Genomic DNA, 13,703 nt, shown 5'->3' on the forward strand with positions numbered 1-13,703 from the left:
CGCTCCAGGACGTGAAGGCGCCGGCCCGCACCGCCGCGTTCTTCAGCAGCTTCTCCGCCAGCGGCGACGCGTCGCCCGTGTGCGACAGCAGCTCGTCGGTGGACGCGCCGAGGATGCTGGCGTTGCAGCGCTTGCAGAGGCCCTCGTGGGCGAAGTTGCGCCCGTCGTCGCGCACGCCGCAGCCCTCGCAGAGGTCCGCGAAGAACGCGCCGTCGGGGTGGTCCACCAGGGCGCAGGGGACCGCCATCGTTCACCTGGGCTGCCTCTTTGGCGGCATCTTCGGCGATGTTGACGCTGACGATCAGAGCATGAAGTCCGTCGCCGTCGCGTCGCCGCCGGCGCCAGACGCGGCTGCAATCATCGTTTGCAACCAATCGCCCGTAGGTCGCTGCTGCTTTTGCTGTCCTCCGCCGGCGCCTTCGTGGCGCCCGCGACGCATGCGTCGCCGCGCTCGATCCGCCGCAGCGCCGCGGCGGACGTGCTCGCGCCGGCGCCCGCCGGCTCCGTGACCGTCGAGGCCGACGCCGACGCGGTCGGCAAGGCCGTCTGGGCGCGCGTCGAGGCGGCGGCGAAGCGCGCCATCGACGAGCGCGGCCGCTTCGCGCTCGCGATCCCCGGCGGCAGCGTGCTCAAGATGCTCGAGGGCACGGCGCCGGCCTGGGCCGCGCAGACGCTCGTCGCCTACGTGAACCACAAGGCCGTGCCCATGGACGACGCGAACCTCGCGACGCACGCCAAGGCCATGGCCGGCTTCCTCGGCGAGTGGAAAGGCGCGGAGGTCGTCGCGCTCGAGGGCACGTCGGACTGCGTCGCCGAGGCCTGCCGCTACGCGGAGATCTTGGAGCTGGCGGACGTCGCCATGCTGCCCAAGAACATGGACGAGGACGGCGCCTGCGACGGCGACGAGCCGTGCCTGCCCGTCTTCGACATGATGCTCGTCGGCGTCGGCGACGACGGCCACATCGGCAGCCTCTACCCGGACCGGGACGAGGTGCTCGACGACTACGCGTGGGTCCTGCCCGTGGAGATGAAGGACCCGGGCAGCATCACGCTGTCCTTCCCCGTCATCGCGAACGCCAGGGAGGTCGTCATCGCGGCCTGCGGCGTCTCGGAGAAGTACCCCCAGGGCAAGAGCGCCGCCATGGTCCGCGCCGTCGAGGCGCCGGAGACGCTCCGCTCCTTCCCCGCCGCGGGCCTCCGCGACGTCGCGACCTACGTCTTCGACGAGGCCGCGGCGTCGAAGCTCGACGCCAAGTACCGCTCCTAATATCACGGGCGTTTAGTGGACGTGCAGCAGCACGGCCGTGAGGTAGGCGCCCTCGGCGAAGGCCGGGTGGATCGGGTGGTCCGCGGCGGCGCCGGAGGTCCGGAGCACCGTGACCTGGCGGCCCGCGTCGAGCGCGGCGTCGTGCACGACCCCCAGGAAGTTGCCGCTCGTCGTCATCGCCGACGAGCACGTGCACGTGAGGAGGAGGCCGCCGCGCTTCACGGCGCCGAGGGCGAGGGCGTTGATCTTCTGGTACTTGCGCGTCGCGCGCGGCAGCGTCTTCGCGGAAGGCGCCAATTTCGGCGGGTCGCAGACGACGACGTCGTACCGCGCGTCGCTGGCCTTGAGCCACGCGGACACGTCCGCCTCCTCGAAGGCGCACGCGTCCAGCCCGTTGGCCGCCGCGTTGCGCCGCGCGAGGTCCACGGCCGTCGCCGACGAGTCGACGCCGCGCGCCTCGGTCGCGCCGTGCTTGGCCGCGTTCAAGGCGAAGCCGCCGCTGTAGCAGTAGAGGTCGAGCACGCTTTTGCCCGCGCACAGGGGGCCGAGGAAGGCGCGGTTGTCGCGCTGGTCGCAGTAGAAGCCCGTCTTCTGGCCGAAGACGTCGACCTCGTACGCGAGGCCGCCCTCCTTCGCCGCGAAGCGGTCGCCCGACGCCATCTCGTCCGCCTCGCCGTCCCAGCCGTCCTGGCGGAGCCGCGCCTCGGCGCGCCGCCAGAGCACGCGGGCGTCCGAGATGCCCGTCAGGCCCTCGTAGGCCTCCCGAAGCGCCGCCTCGACGACGGCTCGCCGGCTCTCGAGCCAGACCGCGGAGATCTGGCACACGAGCACGTCCCCGAAGGCGTCGACCGTCAGGCCGCTGAGCCCGTCGCCCTCCGAGTTCACAAACCGAAAAACGTCCGTGTCGGCGCGGGGCAGGTCGAGCGCGCGCCGGCGCGACGCCGCGGCGCCGAGCAGCGCCTTCACGGCCGCGCCGACGCGCGCCTCGTTCGTCTCCGCCGCGCCGCCGCGGCCCAGGAGCCGCACGCGGTACATGCTGTCCGGGTTGTAGGTGCCCCAGCCGACGTTCTGGTTCGCGCCGTCGACCACGTCCACGACGTCGCCGCGCTGCGGGTCGCCGGCCGTGGAGGAGACGGCGCCGGCGAAGATCAAGGGGTTGCCCTTGCGGAAGAGCTTCGACTTGCCCCGTCCCAGCGTCACAACTTTCTTCGGTGCGGTCGCGCTGAGGGACAGGGCGCGGCGCGCCAGGAAGGCCATCGCGAGCGCCGCGCGCAGCATCGGGGATTCAGCCTTCGCCTGTTTGTCAGCGGCTTCATCGACATCAACCGAGTTCAACATGCACTCCCTGCTCCAAAATTTTAAAAGATGCACGTGGGCTGGGGCACGACGCCGTCCCAGTTGCCGTCCTTGTCGATGTTCCAGGGGTAGGCCGGGGACCGGGGCTGGGGCTTGCCCGGCTTCCGCGGGTGGACGAGCTCCGCGAGGACCTTCGCGGAGCCCCAGCCCTCGCAGGGCCAGCGGTCCGCGTCGAAGACGACGGTCTCCGGCGCGTCCTCGGGGATGGCGGCGTCGGCGCCGCAGCGGACGCGCCGCGTGCCGTCGGGGAGCTCCGCGACCTCGTGCGCCATGACGACGGCCTCGAAGGGCAGCTGCGCGAGCTTGCCCGAGTCGAGCGCCGGCGCCGCGCGCAGCAGCAGGCCCTTGCCGATGACCTTCATGCGCCGCGGGAACGTGAGCGGCTTCGGCGGCTCGGGCTTCTCCGTGAGGCCCGGCGTGTACAACACCTTCGTCTCCGCCTCGGACGGCTGGCGCTCGCTGAACGAGTAGGCCTCGCCGTCGCGCAGCGCCGCGGCCACGGGCGACGCGAGGTCCAGGAAGCTCCGGTCGCTGTCGCAGCTCAGGCGCAGCTTCGCGAGGTCCACGGGCTTGTCGGCGTGGGCCGCGTTGAACGACTTCGCGTAGTACTTGGCGACCTTCGCGCAGGGCTTGTCGGCCCACGACGGCGGCACGACCATCTTGATCGTGTGCTTCCGGTCCTTCTCACCGTCGAAGTGGAGCGTGACGCTCGTCATGTTGGCGGCGCGCGCAGCGCGGAAGGCGACCGCGCACGAGACGGATGTCCCGAGCCACAGGGCTGTCCAAGTTGCAGGACAACTTGAACGCAAGTTATCGACATTTCCACAGCGCCCCGCCACGTTCTACGGATGAGTCTTAGACTAGTGCAACGGAGCTCGAAAGCTCAGAGCGCGGCTGCAGGCCCCGGGGCTGGGCAACCCCGCGGCGCGCCGCGCGCTCTTCGATGACACGCGAATGACTTGATAAGATGGCTGATCCGGAGGCCCGGTCGGGCCGCCAGACGGAAAATATGAGAAATTTTGTCGCCGCAGATTCAAAGAAAGAAGTGTGGCGAGGAAGTCGTGAAATCAATAGTACTGCTCCAGCGGAGCGTGGTTCGCGAGGCACGCCTTGGAGGAACCGAAATAACAGACGCATCGGTGCGAGTGGCCGCGGCACGCATTGATGCGGGTGCCACCACGCAAACGACGCTCCATCACAAAATCCATGCATGAACACATGCAATTCGCGCTCTTGCACAGGGCCGCGTGCCCCAGGCCACAGATGCACCGGTGCGAACGGCCGCCGAGCGAGCGACACGGGTTCTTGCCGGGAGCGCGGCCCGTGACGCGTCCCAGGCGAACGCTCAAAGCGAAATCCATGCACGAACACATGCACTGGTCGCTCTTGCAAACGGTCGCGTCCGTGGTACAGACGCATCTGTGGTCTCGCGCGCGGCACGGGTTCTTGCCGGGAGCGCGGCCCCAGCGAGCTTCTCCCGCGGCGTGAAACGCAAAGCTCATGCAGCAGCACGCGCAGTCATCGCTCTTGCACTGATCATCAGAGGCGCCACCGCGAAGGTCACAAATACAGTCGTGATGCGGACCGCCCTCGCACGGGTTCTCCGCGGGCTTCGAGCCGAGCCACAGCGCCCAGCCCCGGCAGTCGCACGGGCCCGTGCCGGTCTTGGTGCCGCCCCGCGGGGCGTCGGCGCGCGGCTGCTTCGGCGTGCCGGACATCTTGCGGCGCTTGGGCGCCGGCGCCGGCGCGCGGCTCTCCCGGAGGCTGCGGTCGTACGCGGCGCGCGCGTCCTCGTCGCAGAGGGTCGACTTCGCCTCGTTCAGGATCTTGAAGGCGGACGCGCTCCCGCCCTTGTCGGGGTGGACGGTCAGGGCCAGCTCGCGGTAGCGCTTCTTGATCGTCGCCGCGTCCGCGGCCTCGTCGACGCCGAGCGCGCCGTATAGCGTCGCGGCCTCCTCGATGCCCTTGATTGCGAAGGCCAGGAGCGCGGAGCCCCCGCGGCCCTTGGGCTCGGCGCGGGGCTCCTGCCGGGGCGGCGACTCGTCGCGGCCCCGCTTCTTCGACGGCGCCGGTCCGGGCGAGACGCCGAGGACCTCCAGCTCGAGGAGTTCCAGCGTCGCGCTCACCGACTCGTACCGGACCCCGGCGGCGGCGGCGCAGCGCTCGAGCGCTTCGCGCAGCCCGAGCCCGGCGTCCGTCACGGGCTGGAGCGAGAGCGTCTGGCACAGGGCGTCCACGCGGTCACGAAGCGTCGGGGACACGCTCATCGCAGCCCGACCCTCGAGGAATGCATCAATGCTCTGATTTGCCATGGCCGGGGATGATCAGCTTGAGCGGCGCGCGTCCCCACTTGCGCCCCCGAGGCCTGCCCGCCAGCGTGCGTCACGGCCCACTGGCACACACGAATCGCCCTTACTTCGGCTTGAAGAACGCGCGGAGGTCCTTCGTGCCCTTGGCGTGCTCGGCGTTCTTCGCGTTCGCGAGGCGCTGGCGGAGCGCGGCCGTCTCCTTCGCGTGGCAGGGCGTGCAGAGCGTCCGCAGGTTCGTGAGCGAGCAGCAGCCGCCGCCCTCGACGACGGGCAGGACGTGGTCGGCCTGCCAGTAGTCGCCCTCGACGCAGTCCTCGAGGCGCCGGTCCTTTGCGCGGCCGCCCTTGGGCGCGAAGCCCGGCGTGTTGAGCAACACCTGGAACCGCTCCGGCGGCGCGAGGGCCTTGATGCGGCGGTAGAGCGCGTGCGCGTCGAGGCCGCAGGCCTGGCAGACGCCGTGCTCGAGGGCGAAGAGCTGGGACCGCGCCGCCGACGAGTTGTTCGGCCGCCGGAGCTTGTACTCCGCCGAGCAGGCCCAGGCGCAGAACGCGGGCGCGCCCGCCTCGCCCGCGACGCCGTCGGGCAGTTGTTTCTCGCACCAGGCGCACGCGCCGTCGTCCGCGGCGCCGCCGTCGCCGCCGCCGTCGTCCTCCCGAGGCCGCTTCCGCGGCCGCGCCGCGCCGCGGTCGAAGCACGGCGCGGCCGGCGCCGCGCGCCGCGCGGCGAGCTCCGCGGCGAGGGGCCGCTCGAGGAGCGCGTCGCCGCAGAGGTCCGCGCGGTCCACGGCGCGGAGCGCGAGCCACGACGCCACGAAGCGCTTGATCGCGGCCGCCGCCGCCGCGGTGTCGACGCCGAGGTCCGCCGGCGACAGGTCCATGACGCGGCCCGCGCCGTCGCAGAGCGCGCGCGGGTCGAAGGCGACGCTCAGGGACGCGAAGGCGCCGCCCGGCGGCGCGCGCCACGCCGTCGCGCGGCCCGTGTTCGACGAAACGGTAAACGCGAAGCGCTCCTTGGGAGCCGCCTCCGGCGCGGGCGCGGGCGGCGCGGGCGCGGCCGCCGCGGCCGCCGTCCGCCGCGCGGGCCGCTCGCCGCCGCAGGCCTCGCAGGCGCCGCGGTCCGCGTCGTTGACGAGCGTGCAGGCGCCGCAGGCCCAGCCCTCCTCGTCGGACGCGCAGAGGTCGACGGCGTCGTCGGCCGACCGGCCCGACGCCGCGGACGACTTGCGCCGCTTCGCCTCGGGCGGCGGCGGGACCTTGGCGGCGGTGGGTCCGGCGGCCGCCTGGACCGCCGGCGCCTTCGCGGCGGCCGGCGTCGCCGCGCCCGCGCCGGCCGGCGTCGCCGCGGCCGGCTTCGCCGCGGCGGCCGGCTTCGCGCCGCCGGCGGCCTTGGCCTTGCCGAAGAACGACCGGATGTCGCCTTTCACGACCCGCGTCGCCTTGGTCGCCTCGTCGGCGAAGAAGGCCGTCAGCTCGTCGGAGCCCGACGCGGACGCCGTCGCCGTCGCCGCCGTCGCGCCGAGCGTCGCCTTCTTCGCGCCGTCGAGCGCCGCGCCGACGACGGAAACCTTGCGCGCGATGGACCGCCACAACGCCATGTCCACGGAGTCCTTCTCGTCCTTGAGCACGAGGTAGTGGACGTTGACGCTCGACCGCTGGCCGATGCGGTGCGCGCGGTCCTCCGCTTGCACCAAGACGCCGGGCGTCCAGTGGAGCTCTGCAAACAATACGGCGCTCGCGGCCGTCAACGTCAGGCCGACGCCCGCGGCCGTCACGGACAGCAGGGCGCAGCGCACCTTGGGGTCGTTCTGGAAGCTCTCCACGAGGCGCTGGCGCTCCGCGGGCGGCGTCGATCCGTCGATGCGAAAGTGCGCGGAGCTCCCCTTCAGCCCGCGGACGAGGTCCGCCTCGAGCGCGTCCAGGACCGCCACGTGGTGCGCGAACAACAGAATCTTCGCGCCCTCGTTGGCCAGCAGCTCGAGCGCGTAGGCCGCGACGGCCGGCGCCTTCGCGAGGCCGCTCTTCTGCCACGCGTCGCCGAGCGCGACGTTCTTCTCGCCCCGCGCGGCCCACGCGTCGTCGTTCGACGCCGCGGAGATGGCCGCCGACGCGTCGCCGAGGGCGCGCACGGCGTCGCGGCTCTCCTTTAAGGCCGCGCCGGCCGCGTCCACCGCGACCAGTTGCCGCCGCTTCTCGGGCAGCTGGCTCAGGACGTCGCGCTTCAACCGCCGCACCATGACGCGCGCCAATTTCCCGTGGAGCTCCTCGACGTTCGACGCGCCGGACACGTCCCAGCCGAAGCGTCCTTTAAACGGGGCGCAGTAGCGCTTCGTGAACTTGTTGTAGGTCCCGAACGCGTCGCCGTCGATCGCGTGGACCTGGGAGAAGAGCTCGACGGGCCGCGCGAGCGCCGGCGTGCCGCTGAGGAGGACGAGGCGCGGCGCGGCCTTCATGATCGGCAGCAGGAGCTTCGTCCGCTGGCTGTCGCGCGTCCGCAGGCCGTGCGACTCGTCGACGACGACGACCTGGAACTTCCGGTCCTCGACGGCCTTCGCGACGCCGGACGACTCCGTGAAGAGCGACTGCGTGACGATGCAGAACTTGATGCCCTTGCGGCAGACGGCCTCCTTGTCGCTGCGGCCCTTGGCGACGCTGATCTCGCTCGGCGCGAGCGTCGGCAGCCATTTTTCCAGCTCGTGCGCCCACGTGTAGCGTAAACTCGCGGGGCAGACGATGAGCGCGGGCCACTCGGCGAAATAGTGCAGGCAGAGCCGGATGGCCTGCGCGCTCTTGCCGCAGCCCATCTCGTCGGCGATGAGCACGCGGCCCTTGGCGCGCAGGCCGAAGGCGACGCCCTCGCGCTGGAACTTGAGCAGCTTCGCGTTCATGGCCGCGCCGGCTGCTGCCGGGTCGAAGGCCGGGCGCAGCGATGGACTGGCCATCGTTTTTGGTGTTTGAGCTGGCGTCGCAGCGCCCGGCCGCCCGGCGCCGACGCTTTGAATCGGCACCCACACCTCGATCGATTCGAGCAGCTCGATACATGCTCGATGCTGGCATCATGCGATGGTGAAGTGCGAGATGGGCCGCCGCCTTGAGAGCATGCGTGCCAGTACCTTTGCGCTCTGGCTCATCGCAACATGCGGCAGTGCGTCGGCGCTTATATTGCTGGACGCACGCGGCGTCGACGCGGCGAAATTCATAGCCCAGCGAGCGCCAATCGACGGCGTGCTGAGCAATGAGCTGCAGGCGGCGGACGACTGGTACTGCCTGCGAGGCGGCGACATTCGGCGCGGCGGCGGCGTCGTCGGCCGCGCCGTCTCGGTCGCCGGCGACGCGCGCGGCGCGCGCAACGACATCCTCGCCGTCGTGCGCGGCGGCGCCTACAACGTTCTCCTGCTCGACGGCGGCTGCGACGTGACGCTGCTCGACTTCGCGCTCGCTCGCGCGGCGCACTGCCGCGGCATTTCAGGCGTGGACGTGGCCGTCGTCCAGAGCGTGCGGGACGCCGCGGACGTCGACGCCGTCGCCGCGGTCCGCGCGCGGCTCGCGGCCGACGCGCCGCCGCCGGACGTCTGCGTCGCCGCAGAGGTCGACGAGGCCTGGGCGAGAGCGCGGAGCCTGCTAGGATCGTAAAATCGCGGCGGTAGTCGGCGACCTTGTGGTGAAGTCCGACGAGCTCCGACGAGTAAATTTTGCCACTTCAGATCGGCGACGATTGCTCAAACCAAAGCTCTCCTCGAGGATGCGACTCGTCCTCGTCGCCCTCGCGGCCCTCGAGGCCAGGTCAGACGACGACCCCGTCGTCGCGCAGGCGCGCCGCCAGCAATGCCCCGACACGACCATCCCCATGCCCTGCCCGGACCGGACGACGCCAATTTTCGCGCTCCACATCCCGAAAACCGGCGGGAGGAGCCTCTGGACGCTCGCGGAGCGGGCGAGCGGCCAGGCGCTCTGCGAGTGGGCCCCGATGCGCTTCGCGCACTACAAGCAGTCGCTCGCGTACGCTAAAAACAAACGGCGGAAACGAAACGTGCCGCCGGACTTCGGCGACCCGGACCTCTTCGAAGGCCTCGTCGCGCGCCGCGCCGCGGGGCTCCGGGCCGCGCCGTGCCTCACGACCTACGAGGCCGGCTGGCGCGCGACGCGGGCCTTCGGCGCCGCCGTGCCCGCCGTCGCGACGATGGTCCGCGAGCCGACGAGCTGGCGCCTCAGCGTCGTCGACCACGGCCGCGAGCGGGGCCGCCACGGCGGCGCGGACGCGCTCCTCGCCGCCGGCTGCCTCGCCAAGCGCGGCGACGCCTGCGGGCCCGCCGCGGCCGCGCCGCTGCTCCTGTCGCTGACGGCGCCGACGCAGCCGCTGCTCCTGACGAGCGACGGCCGCGCGCCCGCTCCCGACGCGCCGATCGCCTGGACCGCGTCGAGCCTCGCCGAGGCCAAGGCGCACCTGGCGGCGTCGGTCTTCGGCGTCGTCGACTACTTCCCCGAGTCCGCGTGCCTCTTCGCGTACCAGTTCGGGACCTTTGGCAGCGGCGCGTACGACGCGAAGACCTGCGCCTGCCCGCGTGGCTCGCGGAACCGCTGGGCGTCCAAGGCCCGCGCGGAGAACGTGTCCGCGGCGGCGCTCCGCGCCCTCGGGTCGCTCCAGCGCGGCGCCGACGCGGACTTCTACGCCTACGCGCTGTCCCTCTTCTTCGACCGCGCGCGCGCGTTCGAGCGCGCGACGGGGACGCGGCTGCTCTGCGACGACGACGACGCGCATGCTAGGGGCCCTTTAATCTCGCGGATCTCGAAGACGACCTCGGCCGCGGGCGCGCCGCGGAAGGACGGCCGCGCGGCGAGCTCGACGACGCCCGCGGCCGCGAGGGCCTCGGGCGCGAGGTTCGCGGAGCAGAGCGGCGCGCCGCCCGCGGCGAAGACGTTGACGCGGAGCGGCGCCGCGCCGCCGGCCGAGAGGCGCACGATGGGCGACCGCACGGGGCCGTCGCTCTCGCCGCCGAGCACGGGCACGGCGCACTCGACCGTGGCGCCGCCGCAGCGCACGACGGCCGCGAGGGTCCTCGCGGCGCCCGCGGGCAGCTCGTCGTCGGGGAAGCGGACGCCGAAGCGCACCTCGCGGAGGGCGCCGCCGTCGGAGAGGTCGACGTAGGCCGACCGGCGCCGGCCGCCCTCGGCCACGCGGCCGTCGCCCGCGAAGCGCGGAGGGCCGGGCCTCGGGCCGCCCGGGACGACGTCCGCCGGCGCGGCCGCCTCCTGCGGCGCGGCCGCGACCTCCCGCGGCGCCTGCTCCTCGGCGGCCGCGCGCCGCGCCGCCTCGTCGGCGGACGAGCGCCGGAGCTGGTCCCGGAAGACGAGCGGCGCCCGCGAGCCGAGGTCGACGGCGTCCGCCGCGTCGTCGAATTTCGGAGTCCGCTGGAGCTCGCGGGCCGCGGCGACGAGTTTGGACGTCGCGGACCGGCTCTCAGCGCGCGCCGCCGGCAGGTGCGCGTTCGTCAGCAGGAGGCGCTCGAGGTCCCGGAGCGCGAGCTCCGGCGCCGCGTCCAGACCTGTGTGGAAATCAAATCTTCAACCCGTGAGCGTATTCGAATGTTTTGACACAAGCACTTCCGCTGTGCTTCGAGAACTCGACGAGAGCAATCGATTCGTCCAAAAATCAGCCGAATCGACGTCGATTTGACCGAGCTCGAGAATTTCAAAGTTTGGTCGGGACGTCCCAAACCAGTGGTTGATTTCCACACAGGTCCAGACCCGCCGCCAGATGCGAATCGGGCGGGTTCGCGCCGCGGAGCGCGGCCCAGGACCGCCGGACGACCGCCGACGACGCGTAGCCGTTGCCGTAGGGGTCCGCGTCGTAGAAGGCCCTGCGCAGGTCGCAGTGGCTCGGCAGCTGGCGCGGCGCGGCCGCGACGGTGGGGACGACGCGCGCGGCCTTGGTCTGCGCCAGTTCCGCGGCGGTGATGATGTCGAAGCCCCGGCAGAGGTCGCCGGCGTCGTCGAAGGTCACGAGGGGGCGCACCTCGCGCGGGAGCTGCGCGGCGACCGCGGATTTGGAGACGAACCCGTCGGCCCCGCGGTCCTCGTCGAGCGCGTAGACGCGGCGCCGCAGGGACCGCAGCGCCTCGCGCCCGCCCGCGGCGCGCATGGCCGCCGCCGCGGCCTCCGCCGCCTCCTTGCGGTCCTGGTCCGCGGCCATGCGGCTCAGCTCGCGCGCGGCCCGGAGGTCCCGGCCGCGGTCCGCGACGCGCCGCTCCTTCAGGCGCTCGACGAACTCGTCGCGGTCCGCCTCGTCCATCATGTGCGCGAAGAGGTCGACCCAGGTCGACTTGATCACGGGGTGCGGCTCCACGGGCTGCGCCGCGCCGGCGGGCAGCGCCGGGCGCATCTTGTCCTTCTTCGCCGCCGCGAGTGCCCGCGCCGCGGGCCCGTAGGGGTCGACCTCGGCGTACGGCAGGTGCGGGCCGACCATGGGCCGCTGGCCACCGGGCTTGACCACGAGCGGCCGGTCTCGGGCCGCCATGAAGTCGGCCATGGATGCAGGCTGATTACCACTGAGCTCTTGAAACGCGACAAGCCCGAACGACCTCGCGGCAGCCCATCGTGGGTTTCAACGCAAAAAGCCAACGATCTTGAAGCGACGTTGAGGCTCTGATATTGGGCTGCCCTCGGCTTATGCCCTGCAGGCTCCGTCGAGCCTCGTGAGTTCAGCACTTCCCCCCGTTCCCCCGCGCGTGCGTCGGGGCCCGTCGCTTGAGGTGCGCACCGCGTGATGCCACCGCGAAAAATCGATGGAGATCTGTGCCGCGCTGCCGAGCGCGGCGACATGGATCACCTGCGAAGCGCTCTGACTGCCGGGGCCAGACCGAACGTGTTGGTTGGAAAGCACCGCGCGTTGCACTACGCAGTGAACGGCGGACAACTCGAAGCCATCCACGCTCTCCTCGAAGCAGGCGCGGATTTAGAACTGCGGGACCGCGCAGACCACACGCCGCTGACGCTAGCGCTTGACAAGACAATGCCAAGGGAGTTGTATGAAAAAGTCGATCTCCCTTTCCTCGGGCTGGACGAGGCGCGTGACGCGGTGGAGCGTCGGCTACTTCCAGTCGTCGTCGCTCTCATCAAATCGGGCGCCGACGTCGACGCGTCATTTAAAATCGGGAAGCAATCGAGGGATGTCAAGGGTGAATTTAGTGCGCTGTATTGGCCTGTCTTCAGGGGGCGGCGGCGCACCGTCCTCACGCTCCTACGAGCCGGGGCCTTGATCAAAACCACGGATCGCTTCGAGCTCACCTTCACGGGTGACGAGGACCCTCAGCCGTTTTCGTGCTTTGGGACGCTGCTCAGTTTAGATCTATACAGCCCTCTTTTCGATGACTACAATTTGAAGTTCAAAGGCAATGTCCGGGTCGTGAGCATCGACGGCGAGTACAAAAACCCCTTCGATTTCACCAGTGATGATCTTGACGCCTTTCTCGCCGATCGCCGATCGGCCGCGCAGGCGGGGGCCCCTCAGCCGTATCGCGTCGGCTTCTTCCATCAAGAGCTGCACTTCCCGTATTTTGTGGATTCGAACGGAATGAATGATTCCACTCGCTTTCTCATGGATGCCATCAAGAAGGCCGGCAGCTTCGACGAGTACGCGCGCTTCCAGCAGCGCTACATCCACGTCGCCATTCTCACCAAGTGCGTCCAGGAGAAGCTTCCGCTCGACATCAAGACCGTCCTCACGACCTACCTCTGGAAGTGGGGCGGCGCCTGAAGATCCCCACCCCGTCCCCTGGAGTCCCTAAGTTACGCCTCTCAGCTGCGCCGGCGGCCTAGGAGCGCGCGAGCTGGCTGCGGTCGACGGTCTTGACCGTGAGGGTCTCCTCGTTCTTCGCGTCGGCGCTGCGGTGGACCGTGAGGACGACGGAGGAGCCGATCTCCGTCTCCTCGACGAGCGTGAGGAGGTCCTCGACGGTCTTGACGGGCGTGCCGTTGACGCGCGTGATGAGGTCGCCCAAATAGAGCTGGCCGTTCTTGCGCATGCAGCCGACGAGGCCCGCGTCGGCGCCCGGCGAGTTCGGCGGCGCCTCCATGACCAAGACGCCGTCGAGGGGCGCGCCGAGGCGCATCGCGAGGCCGCGCGTCATCTGGTCGTCCGCGACGGAGATGCCCATGGACGGCCGGAGCATGCGGCCGTAGCGGATGAGCTGGTTGACGATGCGGCGCACGGAGTCGACGGGGATGGCGAAGCCGATGCCCGCGGACGCGCCCGACGGCGAGTAGATGGCCGTGTTGACGCCGATCAGGCGGCCCTTCGCGTCCAGGAGCGGCCCGCCGGAGTTGCCCGGGTTGATGGCCGCGTCGGTCTGGACGCAGCCCTTGATGGGCCGCCCCGCGACGCCCTGGACCTCGCGGCCCACCGCGGAGACGATGCCCTTGGTCAGCGTGTGGTCCAGGCCGAAGGGGTTGCCGATCGCGAGGACCGACTGGCCCACGAGCAGCTCGCTCGAACTGCCGACCTCGATGGGCTCGAGGACGGACGCCGGCGCGCGCACCTTGAGCACGGCGATGTCCTTCTCCGGCTCCGCGCCGACCAGCGTCGCGTCGTAGGCGGCCATCGACGCCGCGTCGCCCGTCCCCAGACCCGTCACCGTCGCCTTCTGGGCCTGCTGGATGACGTGGTAGTTCGTGACGACGTGGCCCTCCGTGTCCCAGACGAAGCCCGACCCGGAGCCGCTCGGCGTGACCTCGCCGCGCATCGACAGCGGCGACGTCGACTTGACGACGGACGTCTGG

At 71.2% G+C, this 13,703-nt stretch overlaps 5 protein-coding genes across 5 annotated transcripts; all 5 read right to left on the reverse strand.

Moving 5' to 3' along the window:
• Positions 1-1,285: 1,285 nt before the first annotated feature.
• Positions 1,286-2,467, reverse strand: AURANDRAFT_2373 (hypothetical protein; the record flags this gene model as incomplete). The annotated part of the gene is made up of 1 exon (XM_009035283.1): positions 1,286-2,467. A coding segment is annotated over one exon (1,182 nt), but the record flags the coding sequence as incomplete, so codon positions are not given.
• Positions 2,468-4,392: 1,925 nt separating this feature from the next.
• AURANDRAFT_17908 (hypothetical protein) lies at positions 4,393-4,563 on the reverse strand (the record flags this gene model as incomplete). Its single annotated transcript, XM_009035794.1, has 1 exon — positions 4,393-4,563. A coding segment is annotated over one exon (171 nt), but the record flags the coding sequence as incomplete, so codon positions are not given.
• A 1,894-nt stretch (positions 4,564-6,457) lies between these two features.
• AURANDRAFT_1193 (hypothetical protein) lies at positions 6,458-7,816 on the reverse strand (the record flags this gene model as incomplete). Its single annotated transcript, XM_009035272.1, has 1 exon — positions 6,458-7,816. A coding segment is annotated over one exon (1,359 nt), but the record flags the coding sequence as incomplete, so codon positions are not given.
• A 1,783-nt stretch (positions 7,817-9,599) lies between these two features.
• AURANDRAFT_61614 (hypothetical protein) lies at positions 9,600-11,454 on the reverse strand (the record flags this gene model as incomplete). The annotated part of the gene is made up of 2 exons (XM_009035793.1): positions 9,600-10,471; positions 10,662-11,454. 2 exons carry the CDS (start codon positions 11,452-11,454, stop codon positions 9,600-9,602), a joined length of 1,665 nt encoding a protein of 554 aa, XP_009034041.1.
• Positions 11,455-12,739: 1,285 nt separating this feature from the next.
• On the reverse strand, positions 12,740-13,666 carry AURANDRAFT_20884 (hypothetical protein; the record flags this gene model as incomplete). Its single annotated transcript, XM_009035792.1, has 1 exon — positions 12,740-13,666. One exon carries the CDS (start codon positions 13,664-13,666, stop codon positions 12,740-12,742), a length of 927 nt encoding a protein of 308 aa, XP_009034040.1.
• Between the last annotated feature and the right edge of the window lie 37 nt (positions 13,667-13,703).

The sequence above is a fragment of the Aureococcus anophagefferens genome (assembly GCF_000186865.1).
Source record: "Aureococcus anophagefferens unplaced genomic scaffold AURANscaffold_3, whole genome shotgun sequence".
In the NCBI taxonomy this organism is placed as follows: Eukaryota; class Pelagophyceae; order Pelagomonadales; family Pelagomonadaceae; genus Aureococcus; species Aureococcus anophagefferens.